Source organism: Cryptomeria japonica, chromosome 6 (genome assembly GCF_030272615.1).
Source record: "Cryptomeria japonica chromosome 6, Sugi_1.0, whole genome shotgun sequence".
Classification (NCBI taxonomy): Eukaryota; Viridiplantae; Streptophyta; class Pinopsida; order Cupressales; family Cupressaceae; genus Cryptomeria; species Cryptomeria japonica.
Genome location: NC_081410.1, coordinates 546,930,130 through 546,956,880, shown reverse-complemented (window position 1 = coordinate 546,956,880; position 26,751 = coordinate 546,930,130). Strand labels below are relative to the sequence as shown.

Here is a 26,751-nt window from a genome sequence, read left to right as displayed (position 1 = left end):
TCAACATATCGCTATGTTGATGTCTTAAGGTAGAAAGAAGGTACAAGGATAAAGAATTTCATCGCCAAGGAGATATCCTTTAAGCAATAATGTGCATACACTTCAAGCTAAAGAGGTCATAGCTCTTTGAAGTGAGGAAGAGATAGTTGTAAAAGAGATATATTGCAACAAGTGAAAAGGGATCCTTTTGAGGGATGCATGATGAAAGGAGGACGATATATTTTCTCAAAGACACTTTCAAGCAAGGAAGGGGTATCAAGGATGCACTTTCAACACCAAGGGGAGGTCATTTACAAAAACACTTTCAAGCAAGGAAGGGGTCCTAAGCCAATGATACACACCTCCAAGCAAGGGTAAAATCCATCTAAAGGACAAAAAATTCAATGAAAGAAAGGAAATCCATATAAAAGATGTTACTCATCAAAGGAAAAGTGAAACCCTAGAAAGAGATAAATTGAAACACTATCCTTGCCCCCAAAACGTGGAGACACGAATAAAAAGGCTATTATGCTACTAGCCAAGTATGATTTCATGTAAAATTGTACCACCATGAATGACAAAGAGCCCCCAAAAGGTAAGCTACCAATGTCACATAGTGAGGAGCAACATAATAGGGCCAAATAAATGCTAAGGCACTACTATTTGAATGGTACCATTATCAATAAATCATTGAATTTCACATTCAAAATCAAGACATTCATTGGTAAAATGGCCATGGATTTTATGATATGTGCAAAAGGGAGTATTATCTTGATTTGGTTTATGATTCTTTCTTTGTTTTCCTAAAGAAAGGGAGATTAATTGTGCTCTAAGAAGGTTATAATGAATATCTTCTTGTTTTGATGAGGGAGGTATCTTATGCCTTCTCTAGTGCATTCTAAAGGAGGTTCTATAAGGACTTTAATCCCTTGTTCTAACTTTCTAATACCTTGTCCACTATAGCCTTGGTTAGAAATCATGTCATAGCCAACCTCATAATGTGTTTTCAATTGTGAAGGAGGACTTCCATTATAGACCTCATTGAAATTTGTTGTGTAAGCACACTTTGAAGGTTCACCTTGATGAATGTATGAAGGGGGATGGATATTTGTATGGAGATTCTTATTTTCATCATCATTATTCATGTACACTTTGTTAGGTTGGGAAGAAGTATTCTCATCATCTAAAGTTTCATCTTTACTTAATGTTGTTTTAGGAGACATATCATGAATAAAATGCATAACATCACCCTGGCTCAAAATATGTTGATGATTAAGATAAGCTCTTGGAGGATAAGGAAGATCTAGAATGATAAATGTACTAAGATTAACATGCTTACCTTGTCCCTCTAGCACCAAATTATCTTTGTGAGAAGAGGATTCATCATTACCCTTCAATGTTGCATCTCCATTGGTGAGGTCATTGATAGTCCAGTATTAATTCTTTACTTATAAATAAAAGACACTCTAGGAGAGGCACAAGTATGATTCATTTCAATATCATCTCTAGGATTAGGAAGGGTATCATTTGAAACATCTAGCAAAGCTTTTATGAAATCCAAATATTCCATTAACTTCTTTAGAAATGTCATCAAATAACAACATGAAATATGAATGAAATCTTTGAGAAATGAATTGAATGTAGGAAAAATCTTTGAAACCCTCATAATGCAATACATTAAAGTGGTATTAATGAATGCAATCAACATGAAGTGAAAGAAGCTATTATCCAACACATGATTTTGGTACATATAGCTAATAAACAATGTAATCACATATGAAATAACAAACCAATTCGATTTTGAAAATCTCATAATGAAAAATCATATTTGAAAATGTCGTGCGTGTGAAGAAGGGTATCTGCAGCTGCAGCTGCAACACTAACACTCAATAGATCATTACAAGCATGGTTAGCAAATTAAAAGCAAATGAAAGATAAACCATGACAAAGCGACCTATTGCCTCCAAAGAGATGCGAGTATGGATTTGCTCTCAGATCTGGATAAGCAATCCCAGTGACTTGACTACACCTAGACATAGGATTTGAAATGATATGATATGCAAGCTAGATGAGATTGATTATGCTAGATTGATCCAAGAGTCTAATTAAGCTAATGATATGCATGATTAAGCTATGGTGATGATGCAATTAAGCTAGAAAAGAGATTGATTAAGCTACATGATTCAATAATTATGCTAGAAAACAATCAAATTAAACTAGATCTAGGATGCAATTGCCTATAATAACAATGCTCAAATGATATGCTAGAATGGATATGCCTATAGCAACAATGCCTAAATGGATATGAGATGGGATCCTTTGTGCTCCAAAATGGGGGATATTTATAAGACTTCCAAGGCCAAGGGTGAGGTGGCAAGAATCAACAGTCAAGATTTAGTCTGAAGATATCGAGGGTGAAATTGGAGGAGGTTGGAGAAGAGGTTGGAGGGAGGGACACTTGTCATCTCTGTGGTGACAAGTGTCCAGGAGCCTTGCTCATAAGAGGGCAAGTGTCCAAGGGAGGAGACATGTGGTCTAAGTGCCATGTGTCTTAAGTGGAGAATATCCACACCATATGAGGTTAGGATAAGGAGGTTAGGATGTGCAAGATAGGATAGGGTTAGTTAAACCCAGGGTTAGGTGAAATGGGTTAGGTTAGGGGATGGTTAGGTTAGGTGGTTAGAAGTTAGGAGGCATGCGGGTAATTTGAATTTAAAAATTCAAATTATAGGAAAAGGCTAATTAACTTTCAACAACTCATAAATTGATTTGTTTTAATTAATTAGGGGATTAGAAGAAATGAATTAAATGGGGGAAGAATTAATTAATTCAGATTAATTAATCAAAGGGGACTATTGAAATGAACCTATTAAATAAATCCTTACATTTATTAATAAGGATTTATTTAATAGGTAGATGAAAGGGATTTAATCAAATTGCTAATGAATTCAATTAAATTAGGAAGGGGGATTAATTAAATAAGTAATTATTTAATTAATTATCTTCAGACCATTTTTAGGTGTATGCAGAAAATACCTAATCAAAATATATGCAAAATATTAGAAGCGCTGAGTTCACCAAAATGTAAGGTGGTGGAAATAAGAGTGTTCACAAGTTCACTTGTATAAATAAGGAATAATACTTATTTCCAACCAAGATACTTCAAAAGGTGAAAAATAGGATTCAATAGGTTCAACCTCAAATCTATGAATGAAAGTGCTAAACTCAAATTGGATTTCACTCTCTCATTTTGTTTGAGTTGAAAATGAGAAATTGAATATGAGTACTAAGGTTAATGATGTGAAATTGACAATAATCAACATTAACAGACAATTTCAAAACTGGTAGTTTTTTGGTTCTTCAAAATTAGCTCATGTGCGCCTTTGTCTGCTCTTCTCAGATCTATATATGTTGTTTCTAGATCCTATCACAGGGAAGAAAAATTGTGTCGTGTTGATAAGGTTTGCCTAGGTCAAACCCCGAGTTGGAATTAACCCTTGAATGAAATGAAAACATCTGAAGTAAAATATTGAATGTTATATCTCAAGCTTGTTGTAGTTGATAATGACAATGATGTAATACTCTTTGAATGTAATCACAAGTGTTGATACAATAACATGACATGACAAAACCAAAAGAATCCATAATGAAAAAATTCTTGCATGAAGATTGTTGTAGTTTGCTGCTCCATGATGCTCATATCTAAATAATGCTCGAAGGATATGGTGGGATGAAATGCTGCGAAATGGATGCTTATGATGCTTGTGGATGGATTGTGAATATTTATTGAAAGGATGCTCTTATATAGGGTTTTCAAGGTATTTCATAAATTAGGACGACCTCCAACTGTCATATTAAAGTATTGGGATCGGGGATCAACTAGCGAGAACTAGGCATCGACATATTTAAAAATGGGCTCTTTTTGGAGGAACAAGGGCACCTAGCACCCTTGTCCACCCAAAAAGGGGCGAATCAAGGATGTCTCTGGTGCATTCAACTCAAGATAGAGACCCAAATTACCATGTGATTATTTGACAACAATTTTATAGTATAAAGGCCTCAAATATGCTTGGATAAGAGCTAGGAGAAGACACACTAAGGCAAGGGCACACAACGAGTGTAAAATAGTCAAGGGTTACAATTTGCGACACTACGTATTGGAATATCACTTTTTGTGCATGTAAAATTCCTAACCCTTGTCTCTTTTTACTCTCTCATTTTTCAAAGATGGTTAAAACAAACTTGTTATTTGTACCCATTTTACTTGTGTAACAAAATCTACTCACTACATATCTTTTCTCTTTTTTGCATGTCATATGGAGCACTCATGCCTAAGAAAGGAACACATAAAGAGTTTAAGATTGATACATTACTTTACAAGGATTCAATATCTTCTTGTGCATTTGCTTTTCATGTCAATTGAGAACACTCATATACTTTAAAATGCATGTTTTTATTAGATTCAAATGCATGGTATCTATAGACACCTAAAATTGTCCTAGCTTGATTAAATAAATATTTTATCCTAAGCCTTCTATTTATTAAATAGTTCTTTATTTGTTTAATTAATTCACTAAGCCTTTTCTAGCCTTTTCTTATTTAAATAAATATTTTTATTTATTTGAATTATCCTTTCCCTAAATTAAATAAATATTTTATTTATTTAATTGGTCCCATTTTCTCTATTGATTAAATGATTTTTTGTTTATTTAATTAACTCATTAGCTTTTTCCCTCCTTGACACTTGTCATTTATCTCTTAATTTTCTCCTAACTACCCCTTTATATTTTATTATTTCTTCTACCTTAATCCTAGCCGACCATTTGTCCTTTCACCTCTTAATCCTATCCCTTCATTTTCTAAGGTGTCTTCTATATAAGATAATACTCTCATCCTTATCAACCCTAATCAGCTGTCTAATGACATATGCGATCAATCAAACAACTTCGTGCAACCACAATTCATTCTTTGTTGAGCTCTTGTGCACAATACAAAATCTGAGAGCAACCATATAAAGAAATATCAATGGAGGTAGGAAACAATGGAGATCAAACCCTACCAAGCATGTGAATGGCATAATCTTTCTATCTTGTTGTGATTTGCATGTTTTAGGTTCTTCAATGGTGTATAGTGGATTCTTGATTGTAGAACTAGGGTTTATGTGGTTGGATCTTTGTGGTTTTACAATAGCTTTATCATTCCATTTTCACCGTATACTGTATCAAATTACCAGGTAACACGTAATGGTAAAATTTACGTATCCACGTCTATTCCCATTTAGTTTGCACCCATTTTGATAAAAAGATTCAATTCAATTGCATATCAACAAGTGACACACTCTCATGATTAGTTTGACAAATTTTCCCACTCATTGTTTCCATTTGTTTCCACTTACACATATTTCCATATATGTAGTCCTATCATAACCTACTTTATATTTACTCTATTATCAACCAAAACTTCTGTGCACTCATTCTTGATTTAAATATTTGTATTTTCCTATCTTGGGTGAATCTTGTAGCTCTCAAGTTCGATCTTAAAGTAGTTCCAAAATCCAGATCCTCAAATTCAAATTCCTAAGTTCTCATTGTTTACTACTAGCAATTAAGAGTATATGTTTGCATAACTTATTATCATATCTTAATATTCAAAGGCATTTATTTTGTGAAATTAAAAAGATTTAGAAATACAACAAGCAACATCTTGAAAATTGAGATAATTATAAGGAGCAATTGTTCTAGAAAAAAAAAAGGATTTTGGACATAAAAGAAATGCACGATGTCTTTGAATATTCACCCAAACCCATCAACTTAATTCATCAAGGGGGCTTACTTAAGAAAATTTAACTCTAGAGAGTTGAGCCAATTCAAATTTTAAGAAAACAAACACATTGAAGATATCACTTTCCAAACATTTATGATTGATTTTGCACATCTCCAATTTTCATATTCCACCATAAAATTAAAAACTAATTAAAACCATCCACCTTTTTAATTTCGAAATATTCATTAATAATACCAAATTCCCAACTAACTATTTAAAATCTAAATCAATTTATACTTTAATCTAAATTTATCCAAAAGGGATTTTATTCCTTATTCCTTAAACACTGACTTTTTACACATTTACAAAGCTGATTTTGTATGAAGCCTAAAATCATTATAAAGTTCATGTTGAGTGGCTGCCAAGCGAAAGCACATGCCTATCTTAATGATGTTATTGAACTACTTTCCATCTTTAAACACAAGCTTTACCTTTTCAAAACAAAAGAAAATAAAAATTTAATTATGATTACAAGTTTGGAACAATTCAATACTACCTTCCCTACTAAATTACAACAGTCTTTAAAAAAAAAAATATGCGTAAAAAGTCATCTCCTTTTAATTGCCGGTAAAAACAAACATTATGTTGGCTCAGTTTAGGGAGAACCTCTAGAGAGGGGAAATCTCAGCAGTACGGACACGTGTCAGTCGAACTTACCTTAACTTCCTGTTCCGACAGACTTGCCGGACTATTTAAGCGACGGTGCTCGTCGTGTATTTTACATTCTCAACTAATCTGCGTTTTGTATATTATGAGAACCGAGGAAAAAGTCGGGTGTGAAAAGGATTATCATAGAAAAATGCTAAGAGTTAGAACTGTTCGATCTGCCAGGGCGATATAAATCCAGCCAATCGGTGTATCTGCAAGTCTTCTGAGTTTTGAAACGGTCAAATTGGTTAAGACTAGGGTAATTGCCTTTTCGTAAGAGTTTAAAAGCAGGGTTTGTTGGAACTGTTCAGCTTTGACTTGTTTTGAGGATGTCACGGTAAGTGTTGTTGAATTCCTCGCTATGGCGATTTCTAGACGGTGTTTAGCTGTGTTGTTTTTGGAATTTGATGATTTTTTTGAGCTTAAGAGAAATTAGGAAACTGGATTATTGGATGAGTGGTTTTGAAGGGTTTGCGGCATTTATGGACTAAGTTCGGCTGGAATTGTAACGAGATTGTTCTGGAACGTCTTGGTAGCAAGTCAGTCGTAAAGGATGTCATGAAGTTTCAAAAGTTAAGTCTGAAATTGAAAGCTTTGATTTATAATTTTTTCGAAATTCTGTAAAATAGTTGTTTTAAATGATCCGTGGTGCTTTAGAGGTGTGATTATTGGTCTCCGATGAGTATTTGCTTGGAAACGGTTTTTTGGTTTGACGGCCAGACATTGAATGGGAGTTTTAAGAGATTCGCCTGAACAATTCAGACGATCGTATTAAAACAATTAGTTTTCCAGGGTTTCATCTGCAAGGGTTGTTAAAACTTAAGACTTGCACTTGCGTTCTTCCATAACCCATAAATAGTCTACACACTTTAGTCTAGGATTTGTACGGCATTTTGAATGAATGCTATTCTCTAAATCGCTGTAGATTTTTCATCTTGTGGGATACTGATCTGTGAAGGAAACTGCAGTGTACGGTGTACATGAGCATTAGACCTAGGTGAAAAAAATTCTCTGTTTTTTTACTTTAACTTAGAAATCAGTGTAGATAACAGGCTTTTATAGTTTCCCTTTAGGGCATTGAGGAAATTCCATGGCTGCTGGTTGTGCTGTATTGGAATGTGAAAGCCAAACTGATTGCGATCGACATCCTTTGCTGATGGAACATCCACTGAGCTCACCGGATGCAGATCATGTTGTTGTGAATGTACCGAGTTCGTCAAGTCCTTTAGTAGTTCAAACAGACGGAGGAGGAAATTATCAAAGTCTTGTCACAGACAGTCCTCAATTGTCTGCATCATCTGAGTGTGATGTTGCAATTCCTGTGAATTCACTTGAGAGGACAATAACAACGGCAGAAGTGCATCCTCGGCTGCCACCTTCATCGTCATCATTGAGAAGCAGTTCTTTTGGCCGAAACGCTTCTTTTGGCAGGACTGATGATTTTAACAGCTATGGGGCAGGAAGACAAAGAACAAGTCCGTTGAACTCAGGTTTCTGGATATCAATGGAACTTACCATTACGGTTAGCCAGATAGTAGCTTCAATTATTGTGTTGTCATTTTCAAGGCATGAAAATCCACAAGCTCCTTTGCATGTTTGGGTTCTGGGCTATGCAATAGGTTGTTTTGCCACTCTTCCTCTTCTATATTGGCGTTATGCACACCGTTACACCCACATGGCAGAGCAAGATCCTCTTTCTTCAGGTACATCTCATTCTAGTGGCCCTACTCGGGCTTCGTCTTACATAGTAACCTCAGCACCCCAGTTTCCTCAAGAAGAAGAAGTCAGTGATACATTTCAGTCTGCAAGGAGCACTCGAGATGCATCTATGTCTGATGCAAGGTATTTAATGAACTTTTATTTCAATGTATTCTAAGTCTTATATATGCGCTACTTATTTTAATAGCATTTTTACTTATTTAATTCTCGTACATGACTAACAAGAGATTCACTTTCGTGCTTTCAATATTTTGATTATGCTCCTCTTTGCTATGTCATATTTTACTGCATTTTTAAAACTTTAGATGCTCACAAGAGATTCACTTTCGTGCTTTCAATATTTTGATTATGCTCCTGTTTGCTATATCATATTTTACTGCATTTTTAAAACTTTAGATGGTCACAATAGGGGTCCCTTTTGGCAATCCTTATAAAGTTTCAAAATACTACAAGCATGGTGGAATGAATGTATTCTATGGGTTTCAAGACTCTGAAATATATGTTGCATGCTCATATTCAAGGTTGAATTAAAATTGTCATTGCCATCTGTCACCTGAAGAGTTATGGAAGGCATGCATCGAAGATGTGTTCCAACATGTGTTTAAAACTAATGATTTATTTGGAAGCGTGGTTAAATGGTTTCCCTCTTTTTCATGATCTTTTACAGATATTCTGTTCCATACTCTGAATGTTGTTGTTACTGATTTTCTCTTCCTCAAGCTGAATTTTGTGGTAACAATCCAGAGATTGGGAATGGCCAATCACCTTTTCTGCAGTTTGTTGATGCTTGCATGTCAATTGTGTAATAGGAGTAGAAAATTTGATTTCATATTGTATAAATATTTGTATATGTTATAACCAGCCCCCCCTTTTGTTTATTAGGTGTTAAAATTGTTTATTATTAAAAAAAAATCATTGCTTGACTTTTGTTTGACAGCTTTCCAATGGAATTTAATTGTATCATTGAATATGTGTTGTCTTTTGAATGTTTGGTGTTTTAGCACTTGTAAAGCTTTAAAGGTTTGGCTAGATGCTGACAAAATTGATAAAGATCTGAGGGCTGTTCAATTTGAGATTTGTTCTGCATCCAGAAAATAAAAAGTATTTTAGTTTGTCACCAGCTTTACCCTGAAGGGTATAGGTGATTTTTACGCATAGAATTTGTTAGCATGGTAATTTATGCATTTTAGATCTGTGTTAATACTTGAAAGTTGAATTGCTCCTTTGAAACATATTTTTTCCATTTTGCATTTCTTGCACAATTGTAATGTGAAGTATCGGGTAGATGATGAATTTTATGTAATTGAGCTTGAATGTAAAATATTCTCCTTAAATTACCTCTCTATCAACAGATGCAATATAGGTTTTATCATTCTTATTGGGATTTAAGACATTGGTCATAAATGCTGTAGAAGCTGATGACAACCACCTCATCTCCAGGACTTAGCAAACTGGATATATTTGATTTGTGAAGGTAAGACTCCATTTGTGTCTACCAAGTATTCTGTAGTCTGCTTGTTGTGAGTGGTCCTCATCTTGATCTCAAGTAGTATGTCTGTAAGGGGAGGTGGTTTGGAGTTGGTGATGGTATGACAAGGATGGACTGCATGCACTTCCTTTTTTGAATGCAATTGCTTATATACTTTGAGTTTGCTAATGCTAAAGAATAATTTTAATTCTAGTTGAGCAGGAAGCTGTAGGTGGAAAGCATTTGCATCATTGGCTGGTAGGATTGTCTATAAGTTTCATCTAAATGGATTCAATGTGTGGTAGTTTGATTCTTGAATCATAGTTGGTCTAATAAGTGTAGTGGGACTTTAGTCTCCTGTGCTACAGTGAAGGCTAGATTCATTTTGTGTCCTATTCTATTATTCATTTTCCTTGAGTTTCAAGTAGAATTGCCTCAACCACGTTATGTACTTGTGTCAATTGCTTTAGCAAAGAGTAGCCATGTCTTGCTCCTTTGACATTTTCAGTATGTAAGTAGAGAGGGCGATGAGGACTCTGTATGTTGTAAGGGGCATAAACTTGGAATACACATCAAAAGGTTAACGGTTCTCCATGGTTTATCTTTTTGATGAAAAATAGATTATACATGCATGGGGGTTTCATTGTAGGGGACAAGGATAGCCATTACAGAATGGCAAATATACAATCATTGCAACAGTAGGTTGACTGCCATAGGTGGACAGCTTTATGAAATCCTTGGAAACTGGTTTCTATGGATTGATGGAAGGCATGGACTAAGGATTAACATTTTTGTGTATTTTAGAGGTTACCAATAGGTGCTGATATGGGCAAAGCTTCTGGTTGGAAGGTTGGAAACGATTAGACAAAGAAAATGTAATGAGATAATAATTAAATTATTTAAATTCTTGTGCATTTTCAAGAAACAAAGGGGATCCTAGAGTGTCCAACTTAGTAGGGTGAATGTGCCTTTTTGAGCAAAGATTTTGTGGCAGATTTGACCATATGCTTTTATTAACTAAATGAGCTTATAACAACCCATCCCAAAGTTTATAGGCCAAGAATGTTATATTTGGTTAATACTTTGGCTGCTAGGAATTTGTAAGAATGGAGGTGTATTTGGTAAAAAAATTGGCTACTTGAAAATTGCAAGAACAGGCCTACAATGTGGATCTAATGGATAGATTTTGTAACTTTTTCGTTGCTGCGGATATGCTAGAATGACATGTGTAGGGAGTTACCTTAGAATTATAATATGATTTCTACCTTGATTGTTGCTCTCTTCTTGTACTTAGATGAGGTGAATTTGTGGTAAAAAAGAAGCATAGTTTAGGTTAAAAATTAGGGAATTGTATTAGTTGAAGGAAGTTCTCACTTTGGAAATTGAGTCAGATGCATTCTCTATCTTCTTATTCAACAACCACAAGCACCATGAGAGGGAGATTCTACATAGCTTGAGCTTCAAGGAAGCATGCTTTTTGATAACTTTCCTTTGGATAATAGGCTTTTGGATCTCTCTCTTGAGTGAGCTTATTACTAGAGTTAGGCAAAAAAATCCAACATTGGACACAGGTTGTTAACTCTAATTGGGTGAATACAATTAATGTGAGTCTATCTATAAGCAATGCTAATTTACATATTGAAATTTTATTGGTTACCCAAGAAAGCTAGAAAGCTCACCAATATTTAAAATTTTTCTTATGGTGTGGTATGCACAAATTTTAATTTCTCTAGTTTCATGGGCTAAAAATAACAAAGATTTGAAAAGGTTTTAGATCTTGAATTATGCTTGCACAAGCACTGGCTATGAATGTGGCCTAGAAGCTATATCAAGATAGTTCCTTCCTTTGGAGCAAATTATTTGAGCAAATGACACAGGAGGAATTAATCTAAATAACCCTTATCTTATTTGGTTACTGACAGAAGCTTGATGTTATGGAGGCATCTTGGGAATGTCATATATCTATTACACCCTTCATTATTAGAAAATCAATAATGGGTCCCAAAAAGGCTTTGGAAAGACAAGAAGAATGGCTTTTCCAAAAATTTGTTCATTTCTTAAATTTGAGGCCATTTTGGAGGAAGATATGCCTCAACAATCATTAAGGTGGGTGATAATCTAAAAACTTGTTTGAGAAGTTTGGATTTTATTGGTTTCCTAGTCAAGTACTATTCTAGTAGGATACAAACACATTGGTGGCAAGGGGTAGGTCACTTATATCAATTTTATATGTGGTTGCAAAGCTGCTGTAGGAGTCCACTTAGCTGTTGTAGGTATGGTATAGCCTGTTGCAAGTGTCAATAGGTTGCTATAGATGTTTGGTTGGTTGTTGTAGGTGTTCATATGACTTCCACTTAGCATGAGATCGTTAAGGAGAGAATTGGGAGCATTGTCTTCGCTAGAATTGTTAATGCAAGTGATTCATATTGCTTTGAGCAATGTTATAGGTATTGGAATGATAGGACAATGAGAGTAGTTTAATGTTGGTTGTGTGCACGTGTCGTCTCAACCTTGCTCTTGATGCTTAGAGTGCAAAAATTGCAATTTTTAGACTAGAGAACAAAAACCTCAATTTTTGGGTTACAGATGTTGTTTTCAGCAAAAATAAATATTTTAGTTTGTTAAGAATTGATTCTTGGATGCCAAACACATTTTTTTGGGCTCAACAATTTAAAAAAAGGGCTAAAATAACACATTGGATCAAAAGTTATAGCCTATAGAAGTTAGGTCTTTGACATTGGAAATGTGAAAACATCCATGACACATAATAGACTTGTACGAGGGCATTACACTTGTTGACCAACTTATGACGTGTTTTGACATGTCAAAAGGCATCTTTGAATGGAGATAATGGAGCCAAAAGGAGCGCCCAAGTTGGTGAATGGATTATGAAAAGCTTTTGATAGGTGGGAAGAATATGCTATTTTTAGCTCGCGAACTAATCTTGGGAGTTGGGTGCCCTCATTTGGGTAGTTTCATTTCATGGTTTTGTGTATTGCATGTCCTATTTATTGGGTGCTTGGAATGGAGGTTTTGATAGTGAGTTTTGGAGGTATTGTTATGTTGCCAAAATTACTCTAGATCTCTAGTTGGTAATATTTTTGTGAAGGCTTAGACTTTGTAAGTGTATTGTAACCTTTGATTATTGAGTAGTACAAATAATTGCTTTTGAATGTGGGTTTTTTTTTCATCTCGAAAGTATTTTTCTCATGGAAGTCACTTTGTCATTGAGTTCTCTTGTGTTTATTTCTTTGTAACTGCGTGATTAGTTCTATTTTTGTACATGTCTTCTCATAGATTAGTGTAGGAAGCATGCTTATTTCTTGTGTAGGAAGCATGCTTATTTCTTGTGTAGGAAGCATATTTTGCACCTCTAATTTTCATTTAGTATCAAAGTTTGATCACCTTAGATTCTAGGTGTTAGGGGCAAGAGTTTTTTGTTCTTATCTTGGATTGAATGGGAGCTTATGCCAAAGGAGATCTTGTTTTAAGAAAAATGGCAAGTGCATTAATGATAGAAATGAAGTTCTCAACTTCAAGCATAACCTTCGAGCTTTGGAAGTTCAAAATGGAGGATATGCTTGTTGATATGTATCTATGGGTTGTACTATCTAGATCCAAACCTACCGCTATGAAAGAAGAAGATTGAGATATTGGATTGAAAAATAAAGGGTCCCATCTGGTTGGCTGATCAAATATTGTTGAATGTGCATGAAGGGACTATTGTAGCAAACCTTTAAAAGAAGTTGGCTGAGATTTATTAGGCTAAATCCTTGGTAAATAACCTTTTCCTAATAAAGAAGTTGTATGCCCTTATAATGGAGGATGTGGTTTTGTGGTTGAACATCTAAATGTTTTTAATGTGATTGTGACTTAGTCTTCATTCCATTGGAAAGATAATGGTGGAGGATTGATGTATGACTTTGCTACGTTCTTTGCCAAATTCATGGGACCACCTTGTTATGGCTATTTGGGAGCAATGCTGCCAAGTTGAAAATGGATGAAGTGTGGTGGCATTGTTACTATTTCAAGAGATGTGAAGAAAGAATTCTGACTCTACTAAGGATACTCTATTTATTTGTGGAAAACAAAAAGAGAAAGGCAAGAAGAAGGATAAGAAGCAAGACAAGTCTAGATCTAAATTTTGTGGAAAATCCAAATCTCTTGGTAAGACCAAGGCGAAATGTTGGAACTGTGGCAACCTTAACCAATTTAAAAGATATTATAAAGAGAAAAAGAAGAGTGGTTCTGATGATGATTTTGAAACTCCCTCCCAAGATGATGGTGATGCCAGCCTTGGCTATACATGCATTAGATGGTGTGTGGTTGATAGATTTTGGTGCCTTTTTCTACACGAATCTTCAAAATATGGAAATTTGACGTTGGGAAGGTGCCTCTATTAGCTTTAGGCTTGAGGTCATTGACTGTTTGTGCGTCTGCCTCTTCATGCTCTCCCCTTTTCCCTTTGCATATTTTCCTTTTCTCATCCTTTGTGCATTTCTTTAGGCTCTATCTTTGTTTGCTTTCCTTTGCGCAATCCTTTTCTTTTCCATGGACACATTGAAATGCTCTGTTTGAAGGATCAAGGCATAACTTGATGAAACAATTTTTTTTTTGAAACAACAACAAAGAAGATATGACAACAAGTCGCACTTGCACTACAAAGAGCATACAAGTGTCATATGGAACATTATGACACAAAGGAAATGACAACTGGAATAACTTCACCACTGAGTATGCAAAGTGGTATTAGTGGAAGATTGAACAGTCACGTGACAAAACCTCCATGATGAACCTACAAGAGAGAAATAACACCATCTAAAAGATGAACAAATACCAACTCACAATCACTTTCTCTCATGACACCCCACAATGATAGGATGAGGAAATCATCAACCTCCAATCCATACCAAGGCACACATAAAATATGCTAATGACATGCTTAGAACCAACACCAATGATGGTTGTCTAGGAACCAACATGACTCAACTAGATGAAGACACTGCCAATTTTGAGACAAGGAGTAGGATAAGGACATTGGCACTTCTAATCCACTCAACAAGACCAAGACGATCTTCAACAAAAAGGCCAATCTACACACGAGGTTGCTTAATTGGGAGGTCTTACTCCTCAACCCCTATTGGGCTTCGAAGGTTAGGGATTTGGTGATCACCTTATCTCATGCATTAAATGGGCAAATCAATAAAAGGAGGAGGTCTAAGGCTTGAGGACTGATCCTCTAGAATGCCACAAGAAGACTCCAAGGTCAGTGGTTGTACTTATCACTTACCCCCTACTCATGACTATGTAGGTAGAAGGACAAAATTCCAAAGTTTGAAGACCGAAATTCCAAAGTTTGAAGATTGACAAACTAGATCAGAGTTTGGGGTTTCAGTTTACCTATTATAAAAAACAAAAGAATTTTGAAGAGAGGAAGCTTGAAGTTTGAATTCAATTAATTGGGAACTTTGAAGTTCAAGGTCCGACGAATTTGGGAATTTTGAAGCTTGAGGAAGGAATGATTGGGAATCGAGTGTTAGGGTTTCAACTTACGTCATTCACAAATTTGACAAAGTTTGTAAGGTGAAAGCTTGATGCTTGAAGCTCGATAAACCCAATTGAAAAAAGGCTTTTGAGGCACACTTCAGGGATTAGGGATCGAGGTTACGACTTACTTATTTCACTAGTTTGATCGAAGTTGAAGGGGTGTAAGCTCGATGTTTGATGCTCCACAACCTTAGAGAATTTTGGCAAGGAGGGGCTATCGGTGATAATGTTTCGAGGTTAAGCCTTTCCTTTTTCAAATACTTAATAAAGACCAAAAGGTGAAAACCCAATCAATGAAACTTGAAACACTTAGATTTTCTACGACTTTACACTTTGAATTTTCTATGACTTTGACTATGGTTATAGGGCTGAAGTAAGATTTATTGGTGCAACAAAGAGGTTCATTTAAACTCAAAATACAACTTCCTCTATTCATTTTATACCCAAATTGAAAACTACCTACGTTCATTTTACCAATTTTACCATAAAGAATAAAGGCAACTTGATCAAAGCATTATACAATCATGCTTAGTTCCAACATATGGTCACATAATCCAATTCATTCACTAGCATAGTCCATCCAAATACGTACCATCTTGATAAAGAAGTCCAATGGATGACTATTACAAATTGCAATACTTAATGTCCCTCTAGTATACAATTTACATTAAATAAGGGAATGAAGCATAAACACATTATTACCTCTGGTAGTAACATCTTTAGTCTTCATCCATGATCCTCCATCCCCAACGATGGTTTCCAGGCCACCCAACCTCGTGTAATCAAAAGATCCACTCCCTTCGTGCTAGGAGGTGGTCACATTAGCCACAAGCACACTCACACCAAACACACAAGAAGAGGGCCTACACACATGACATACACAAGTATATACACTCATACATATCATGCAAAGAAGTTATCAATAACATCAAGGGGTAAGTACAATTCCTCATTGGACATGAACATAGTTGCCCAAAACAAAACACTCACATTGGGCACACTCACCAATGGACAAAAGCAATACATTATCATTAGGCAAGATCACCAATGGCACAAAACCAAACACACACACACAAGACACATGGGGAGAAGACATAAGCACATCCAAGCATGAAGAATACACGGCATTCAGGAATGCAAGAATGGAGTCAACACCATTAAGAAAGGAACAATATATCTTTCAGGTGCTACTCAAACTACACTAGGACTAGATGCTAGAGATCTAGTTAGGGAGTGTCATTGTGGAGCACAAGGAATAGCTATCATGTGGAATTGAGTACCCTCTCACATGGACAAAGGATGTTCAATCGTTCAAGTACCATGCTCCTAGAGTGGGCTTGTTTTCCCATGTCATCCTTAGCTTTTACAAGCACTCAAGACATGTAAGGGGCAGCCATTATCTTGGTTAATTTACCCATGTATCATTAGTTTTCACTTGATTAATTGACTCTCACACGTGATTATTGCACATGACCACTTTGGGTCAGGGTCATTTTGGGAGCCACTTCCATAACCCTCTCTAATACCTACATCTTAGGCCTATCACATTCACCAAAAAAATGTGACATAAAAACCAAATAATGCATTATTTTTCCATTTTCACAATTATTTCACATCATACCTTTTTTTTTTACAAAATTGCTCACGTGATCCATATGGATGTCTTTTAAAAAACTACAAAATATACCTTTGTTTCCATATAATAATCTATATCATAATTTATCACAAATTCTCATTTTTCCAATTTTCACAATTTTCACAATTTAACCAAAAACCAGAAAATTCCATGAAACTCCATTAAAATAACTTCAAATTTCACCACAATATAAATTTTCAAAATTAAAAAAATCTAAAGATACCCTTTGGTTCTAAAAGTGCCCAACACCCCGCTTTTAACATAAAATTCATGTTTTGATCACTCATTTTTCCAATTTTCACAATTTAACCAAATACCAGAAAATTCCATGAAACTCCATTTAAATAACTTTAAATTTCACCACATTTAAATTTTCAAAGTTAAAAAATCTAAAGATACCCTTTGGTTCTAAAAGTGCCCAACACCCCTCTTCTCCTCTATTAATATAAAATTCATGTTTTGATCATTCTATAAAAAATTGGGCATGGTAACCCCATTTTTTGGAGAATCACAAAATTTTCATAAATATATTTTACGGTAGCAAATTGAATGAAACAAAGGACAAGAATGAATGTAACATCTTCCCAATGCGAACTTTTAAAACAAATAAAATGAAGTATTTAACAAAATACCTCTTTGCAACTCACAAAATTCAAATGGAAAGAACTTTGAGCACACACAAATGGAGCAGCCAATTCCCTTCTCGATTCCTGACCAAATGTAGCTGATCCCATCCAATTCGGTGTAGAATTGCTCCCATAGTGAACAAATCAATTTCCTATCAAAGAGGGTTTTTCTCTCCTATTTTTTCTCCATCATGATTCAAGATAGACTAAGTGTAAAAATGAACTCTCATTTGCTTTTAACCCCCAAAACACTTTTTCATGATTTTGAATTAAAAATAAATAAGTGAATTGAATTCCTTTTCAATTTCTAACTCATTCATTTGCCCTAATTTCCTAAACACATAATAAACATGCAATTATACTTCACATTTCAATTTTTAGCATTAAATGATGATTATAAATTATATAGCATTTTCAACTTAAAGCTACAAAAATATGAAGTTGCATAAAATAATTACACTCATATACTAGGCATCCATTAGGGGTTAGAGTTTTCTACGTTAAACACAATAATTGGGGAATTGTATTTGAACTGAGTAGGATGGGTTAGGGATAAACATTTATGGCCAATGTGACATCTCCCATATAGCCACCATTGGGGTATAACTTAGACATGTGGAGCTAGGTGGAGAAATACTTTATAGATAATCACTCCACAAACGTGAAGTGTACTTGTCCATGTTCATAATAGCGAAAGCATAGCAAATTCACCCAATGGGGTCAAATATCACATATATAACTTTATTGCATTTAACTAATCTAAATCATGTTGTCATTTAATTTCAACATCAATATTAATATCTCAAACATCTTAAGTTCATAATCACATTAAATCCACATTTAACAATATGTCTCACATCATTAAATTAAGCATAATAAATATCAGGCATAATACCATCTCACATACATCACATGAAATATCATCACAAAAGAATACATCAAATTATCACATCTCCCATATAGCCACCATTGGGGTATAACTTAAACATGTGGAGCCAGGTGGATAAATACCTTATACTTGTAATCACTTCACAAACATGAAGTGTACTCGCCCATGTTCATAATAGCCGAAGCATAGCAAATTCACTTAATGGGGTCAAATATCACATATATTACTTTATTGTATTTAACTGATCTAAATCATGTTGTTATTTAATTTCAACATCAATATTAATATCTCAAACATCATAAGTTCATAATCACATTAAATCCACATTTAACAATATGTCTCACATCGTTAAATTAAGCTTAATAAAATCCAAGCATAATACCATCTCACATACATCACATGAAATATCATCATGAAAGAATACATCAACTCCTCACAAGGAACTTGGCACAATATTGTGCACACATTTCAATGCAAATGACACCAAAGGCTGACATGTTGACGAACACCCTCTTGAACATGCGGGTCCATTCACACCATAAGTCACAAAGGCACCATAAACACATTGAAACAGAACATAGAATAATCGCTTTGCAGCCAAACACAACCATAACCTATGCATTCCTAGATACATGGTTGGACCATGCTGAGATCAACTCATTTCCAAGCTACAAATGGGAAGGGCATTACACACATTGTCTTTTATATGCAAGGCTTGCACATTTGTGTGCTTTCTTGCATGCATTTCGTTCCTTGGCTCCTTTGGCCTCTTTGTGCAACTTTGCTTGACTTTGTGCCATCTTGCTTGATGGCTTTGATGTTACTCCAAACACCATGAGAACCATTGCTTCCCACCTTCCTTGAGTTGAGTGATCTATTTTGACAATGGCATGTTCGATGCTTCTTGTAGTATGCTTCTTTTAGTTTGTCTTAAGTTTGCACTCTACTTCCTTGGGTTCGAAAATCTACTTGATTGGCCTTGTTTGGTGCATTTGTTAGACTATCTTAGATTTGGTGTTTTGTTTTGTTGCACTCAACTTCCTTGTGTTTAACGATCTACTCGATTGCCTCTTGTTGGAGGCCTTTGTTAGATTGTTTCATGTTTGACACTTCTATTGTGCTTGAATTTGTTGGGTTTGGCAATTTTCTTGAATGCCTCAAATTTGGCTTCCTTGTGTTGCATTTGACTTAGTTGGTTTCGATGATCTTCTTGATTGCTTCAAGTTTGACACCTTTGCCAGACTACCTCATGTTCAATGCCTTCTAAGTTTGCTCTTCGATTCAACTTTGTGCACAATTGCACAATAGGAATTGTGCTTCCTTTAATCTCACAAACTTTCTCCTTTTGGGTACTTACTTTAACTTGCACGCTCTTCCTTGTTGCCTTGGCCCTAAACCCATGTGGAAGTCATAGCTTCAGTTTTGGTTGTGGTAAGTTTTGTCTTGTCTTCGACCACCCTTGAATTAATTTCTTAGTTGTTAGAGCATTTGGTCAATGTTTTGGGTTTGCTTGATGCTCTTCTAGACAATATATTGCATAGGGTACAGGGTACTACTTAAACCTTATATTTTTCTTCTCACATTCCTTCAAGGGTAATGAAGATATGATGGTTGGGTGACACTTGTTGAAGGCCTTAGAGATATAATTTTAGATGAGTAAAAGGTCTACAAGGTTGTAGAGGGAAGGCTCTTTACTTGACCTTTATGTATTCAAAGGATTACAACAATTGGGTATAATAAATTTCTTAAAGTTTGCACACTTTGCTAATTGCAACTATAATTTTAATACCACAAAGCTTTACTTAATACTTCAAAGCATTACTTATAATATTTTAAACCTTTTATTTGTAGACTTGTGGGGGGGAATTATAAATGCTTGTTCTCCAAATCTTCAAAGGCTAGCATTTTGTGTTTGAATTAGCCCTAGAGTGCTTTTGGGTGTGAGCATGATTGGAACCTTGGTTGAGAGTACTCAGACCAAAAAGAGAATTAGGTTGATCTAGGAGTATCTCAATGAGCTTGTCTTTGTCCAATACAATCTTCTCATTCAAGTTAAAATGGTGGAGGGAAAGGAATCTTATGTATTAAAGTAATATTGTAATATTTAGCTTATAAAGGTCATTTAAGTCGTTTAGTTAGTTTTTAGCAACTTCTATTCTGTCAGTCAGTTAGTTAGTATTTAGAATCTTTCTATTCTATGTAATTCCTTATATAAGGAGTATTCCTCTCCTTTGTTAATACAACAATCAATTATCATTCCATCATGATGCCATCTTTTTGGATGACATTGATTCATATCCAGATTGGATTGTTGAAGCTGTGGATGTTAATGGCATTGATGGAGATCTTGTTGAATTAGAGACAAAAGTAGTAGTAGCAGAAGCATTGGGGAATATGACATGTGAGGGAATCATTTACTCCGTAGGATGATTAATATTTAACTTATAGTTCAAGTCTAGATGATGGGGAACAAGAAGTAGATTGTCAATTATACAATATTGGAAATTTTGAATTTTGAGCGTTTGCGGGTCAAAGATCTCATATGATCTTTTTGAATTTTGAGCGTTTGCGGGTCAAAGATCTCATATGATCTTTTTGAATCATGACAAATTATTAATCAAAATAGATGTATGTCTTCTCTAAATTCCTTCTTTATGTGTCTCTTGCATTAATTTAAGTTTATCTTGTGTATATATACTTTTTGAAAAAAATATTGTGGAGCCTGAGTTTGAGTCATAATTTTGGGGTGCCAAGTATTTGTGAGTCCAAGTTTTTGAACCATGGGGCATGTTGGTTGTGCCCCAAAATGCAACTCAGTGGCCTTCTTGTTTCCCTTTGGGCTTTGTTTAGTTCTTTGTCAATATAGTGGGATCCACTGTGATTGACTCTCTAATTCTCCAAGTTGCCCCCATTTGTGCTTCATAGTTCACGTTCCATGGTGGCCTATTTACAATCTCCATGCTCATGTGCCTGTGTTTTGTTTGCTATGCGTTTCCCAGCTTGGTTGAACTTTTAGTCTTATTTTTCTCTGACTCGAGAGTACCTTATGACGTGTTTTTGCCACAACCATGTCTAGGTTTCAAGCTTGTTTACGTGTGGAAGGAGTGGCAGACTTGTTTCTTTATGTTTTCCAACTAAGTGGATGTTTCAAATTCAGAGACATATCTTGAAGTTTCAGTATCACACTTTCATTATTAGTGGGGCCCACATAGGGTGGACTTGAGTTCTTTGTGAAATGGAGTTGACCAATGCTACGAGGTTCAAAATCATGTTCAAAGGCCCTCTGGACCTAAAATCTTTCATGAGTCAGAATTTAGTTGGAAGCTTGCATCTGGGCTATAATCTGTTTTACTTGTGGTGAACTCGAGTTGCACTTTTTATCATGGCTCACCCTTAGTTTGAAGTCTAGGGTATTGTCTTGATGTTTAGAGAATCAAGTTGAAGATTGGTGGGGCTTGCCAAGGGTAGGCCCGAGATGTTTATTTGTTGGATAGTGCTGGGGCTTTAGTGTCTAGGATTTGGTTATCATGAGTTGTCTTCTACAGACCAGTGTGCTAGTAATCTAGTGCCATTGTAAAATTTTAGGCCCCGAATAAAGTTACCCCCAATTAATCCATTGTGATCGAGTAGCAGTCTAAAATTTGAAATTAATTTGAAGTTCAGAGTTCTTTATTATTTGTGGACTTGTGCCCATTATCAAGATATATGGGAGCTTTTTGTCCGTGTTTCCAAGTGGCATGTTTCTCTTGTTCCCTCAGATTTGTGTCCTGTTATGTATTTGATTTGATCAATAGTTTGGAGTTGGGGATGTTGAGTTATAAATTTGTGGCAGACATGAGGTCTTTATAGGATTGGATGAGGGGGCCTTGTGTCTAAAATGCTGGTGGTATTATGCCTGAGAGAAAATGTGAACCTGGTTTTCCAAATGAATTGTAGTTAAGTGGTGGCTTGGAGTCCATTATCATAATTTGAAATTTGGTATGCCTGAGTTTGGTGAATCCGAAGTGTTATATGTTTGAATTATGGGATGTTTTCACCTTTGCACACTGAGTGTATTGTGCTTGAGAGGCCTGACCGACCTGGACTCATGTCATGCATTCCAGCTAAGTGAGGAATCTTGGGTTTGGCTTGTTTATTGTTTGCAGTCATTGTGTAAGCAGTGGAGCATGTGGAGTGCACACACATGGCAGGTTTGGGTGATTTCATTGATCCTTTGGACCAATCAGACAATTAGATATATTAGAATGCCATTTGCATGTACATGGAAGGTGTCGGGTGGCTACAATGCAGTGGGCCTGTGGGTACTTTTTGTGGAGACAGGCAGTAGTCATATCTTTGGTGCCATATTGCATAATATGAAGTTGGAGTGACTATGTCTTGTGATTGCCGACAAATTTTTGAAATGACAGACACCATGAACAGTGAATGCTAATTATGTAGAGCAAGTGCCCTCAAGTAGTTATACAATTCAATGCTCATGTGGTCAATACAAATTTTGAGGGCGATCATGAGTGTGCAGCAGTGAGCATGGATATTTAGATTGAAAATTTGACATGGTGAAACTTGATTTGTTGATTCAGGACAGTTGTTGAGTGGTGAATGAAGCATCACATCTTTTGGAACGTTGTGCATGTGTACAAGGGATGTTGTTGAAATTAATGAGAACTTGATGAAAAGCTAGTTGTTTGCATGAATGGGAGAAATGAGATTTTGAGCCAGGGGTGGCATCTCAAAATTAAATACAAGGGTGATCCTGATGCAATTTAACTGATTGCATATGTCTTTGTATTGAGTGTCATGATATTATTTTTGTTTCTGTCAGAGATCTGTAATCCAATCAAGATCTCACCTACTTGTGCATAAAAATCAAGTCCAATTGCCTGCTGCATGACTGAGGGAATGAATGCCTGCTAATCTAATCTGTACCTTGCAGTGTTGGATTCATGGCAGGTGTCACCATGTGAACATATCTGGGGGCGATGATATAAATGTCTATGGGTCTGAATGGGTTGATCGTTTGAACCATTTCTTGTACATTAGCAGCCCGAGTATGATCTAAGGATTTAAATATTGTATGTTTTAACTTTGTAAGGGCAAGGATGTCTGGTGTGAGTTGCTGGAATGTATAGGCTTATCCATAACAAGATGTCTCCATGGCTGAGGGGATTTTCTTAGGAGATATGGTGCTGCAAAGTTTCTTTGACCACATTAGGTAGTTTGAATGCCTCAGGGTTTACCTAGCAGTGTAGTGTTGCAAAGGTTTTTGTAAGTCTTTTCTTTAGTGCAAATGAAATTTTTCTGTTTGGACATGTAGTTCTAAGAATGGCTACTATTTGATGTCTCTTTCATCTGTGATTTTTTGTTATGTACATCTCTAGTTCTTTTGTTAGTTCATGCAAGTATTCCCATTTCTCACATGTTTTGACTCTGTTTCCCCTTTGGATGGGCCCCGATTTTGATGGTGAGGATTAAACAAATAATAATTTTAATAACATCTTTTTGCCCTCTGTAATGTAGGAGTAGACTAGGTCTTGCCTGCTTTCATGATTCATTTATATCACTTATGTCAAATCTTTTGCGAGTTTAAGCTGATTGGTATTCAGAGAATCATGTTAGTGTGGTCTGCACATTGGACATGTGCATGCAAAGCATAAGGGGATTCATGTAAAGGGGTATAAATCTGTCTTCATCATTTGTTGCATGTGCAAGCTTGTTCTCATCTGCTTAATTGAGTTCTTGTAGGTCTAGATGCAGCAGCAAGTATGCTATGAATTTAGTAACAAATATCAAGAGTCCATTATGCATTGGGTATGATTGCTGATGCAATTTTTAATTGATTTTAAATGTCTGTGTCTTGAGCGTCATGATATTATTTTTGTTTCTGTCAGATCTGTAATCCAATCAAGATTTCCTCTACTTGTGCGTAAAAATTAAGTCCAATTGCCTTCTGCATGACTGAGGGAATGAATGCCTGGTAATCTAATCTGTATTTTGCAGTGTTGAGTTCATGGCAGGTGTCACCATTTGAACATATCTGGGCAATGATATAAATGTCTATGGGTCTGAATGGGTTGAATTTTTGAACCGTTTCTTGCACATTAGAAGCCTGAGTATGATCTAAGGATTTAAGTATTGTATGTTTTAACTGTTGAGAAAGTATGCCTCAAACTTGCTGGTTGGAACCTCTTATAAAGAACTAGTCTCTTCAGGGATTTTGGTGTGACTCTGTTTGGTGTCTAGGCAAACTCCAGCATGAGCAGTGATTTCGGTATGACTTCGGAGTTCGGCAGGACTTTTCAAGCAGATCGTAGAAATCATACCTCTTACCGATATCGGTGAGACATTTGATGGGCCTTGGCGACGTCGGGGAGTTCGGTGTAACATGTGATGTCGCTAAGACGTTTCAAGCCTGTAGCCGCAGTCACCCATTTTGCCGACAAACTATGATATCGATAAGACAGTTAGTGTGCTACGACGAACAGCTGGATTTTGGTGTAACATCAGGTTTCGGTGAGACAGATCGAGTGGTTAATAGAAGTCTTAACTCTTGCCGATAAAGACCATATCGATGAGACTTTGCTGAAGTCTTGGCGACAAGAAAGAATATCAGGGATCGGAGATCAGGTGGAACAAAGCTTGATGACAATGAGAACTAGTGAGTTACATTTCCATCGGATGCTGATATGCCGATAAGCTTTGAGATGGTCTTGGTGGGGACCACGGCTGACTCATGCTGTCAATGTCGGGCAAAAGTGTTATCGGTAGAACTTGAATTTTTTGGAAAAGTCATTTTAATGCCGATGTTTGATTCTATGCTGAAAAGCCAATATCGATAGGACATTGCTGAGTCGTGGCGACAAAGAGATTTTCAATATGACATTACTTTTCGATAATAGAGTTCTAAGTCATTGCCGAAGGTGAGCCTCTTGCCGATAACCCGTGAGACGAAGGTGGGGACCACGATGGACTCATGCTGACCTGTTGAGTTGGATGTGGACAATTGGTCCAAGCTGGAGTTAAGGAATTCAATGAGTTCACAGAGACAGTTGAATGGAGCCATGGAAACTGAAACGAACTGTTATTCGTGAAAGAGATATAAACATCTGAAAAACGGTTGCGATAATGATGGTCGATTTGTGGTTTTGTTGGATGCTGAATGTGATCAGTTGCAGAGCAATTTGAGACTGCTTTGTGTAGATTGGATTCAATCTGATGTTTGTAATGCTGCCTAAACAGAGACTAGAACAGAGCAGTTAAGTCTGTATCTTTGTATGTAATCAATTTATTGTAATACAAGTGACTTGCTTTGGTGTGTGGGTTTCCGTAAGGGTTTTCCCACTTGAATTTTGGTGTCAATTCTGTGATTGTGATTCTTGTTGTTTACTCTGTTATTTCATTGTTGTGCATCTTCATGACTGTAATTGGAATTGAAATACATCCCTGCTTCTCTCCTCTAAGAAATTGACATTTTGGAAGGCATTTCTGCACTTTGCTTTCCTTACATTAACCTTGTAAGGGCAAGGATGTCTGGCTTATCCATAACAAGATGTTTCCATGGCTGAGAGGATTTTCTTTGGAGATTTGGTGCTGCAAAGTTTCTTTGACCACATTAGGTAGTAGGTAGTTTGAATGCCTCAGGATTTATCTAGCATTCTAGTGTTGTAAAGGATTTTCTAAGTCTTTTCTTTAGTGCATATGAAATTTTTCTGATTGGACGTGTAGTTCTAAGAATGGCTACTATTTGATGTCTCTTTCATCTGTGATTTTTGGTTATGTACATCTAAAGTTCTTTTGTTAGTTCAGGCAAGCATTCCCATATCTCACATTTTTTGACTCTGTTTCCCCTTTGGATAGGCCCCAATTTTGATGGTGAGGATCAACCAAATAATAATTTAATAACTTCTTTTTGCCCTCTGTAATGTAGTATTAGACTAGGTCTTCCCTGCTTTCATGATTCATTTATATCACTTATGCCAAATCTTTTGTGAGTTTAAGCTGATTAATATTCAGAGAATCATGCTAGTGTGGTCTGCAGTGTGCACATTGCACGTGTATGCAAATCAAAGGGGATTCATGTAAAGGGGTATAAATCTGCCTTCATCATTTATTGCATGTGCAAGCTTGTTCTCATCTGCTTAATTGAGGTCTTGTAGATCTAGATGCAGCAGCAAGTATGCTATGAATTTAGTAACAAATATTAGGAGTTCATTATGCATTGGGTATGATTGCTGATGTCTTAACTGTTATTTGGTATTTCATTTTAATTGTCCCATCCAGTGACCTCTAGGAACACCTTCCGAGGTTTAGTAGAGACAAAATTTAAGGGGAGTTACGTACTCTTATCAATTGTTCCTTATTGCCACTGCTTAATGATGAGTATCAACTCCATGATCAGGTTGACGAGTGGCCCCAGTCA

At 35.9% G+C, this 26,751-nt stretch overlaps 1 protein-coding gene across 1 annotated transcript in view; it reads left to right on the top strand.

The window, feature by feature from the left end:
* Nucleotides 1-6,524: 6,524 nt before the first annotated feature.
* The window catches only part of LOC131073025 (E3 ubiquitin-protein ligase At1g63170), a 42,680-nt gene continuing 22,453 nt past the window's right edge, over nucleotides 6,525-26,751 (top strand). Inside the window, exon 1 of the mRNA XM_058009367.2 lies at nucleotides 6,525-8,292. Coding sequence (XP_057865350.2) covers nucleotides 7,541-8,292 — 752 coding nt within the window. The 5' untranslated portion in view covers nucleotides 6,525-7,540. The remainder of the gene's footprint in view (nucleotides 8,293-26,751) is intronic.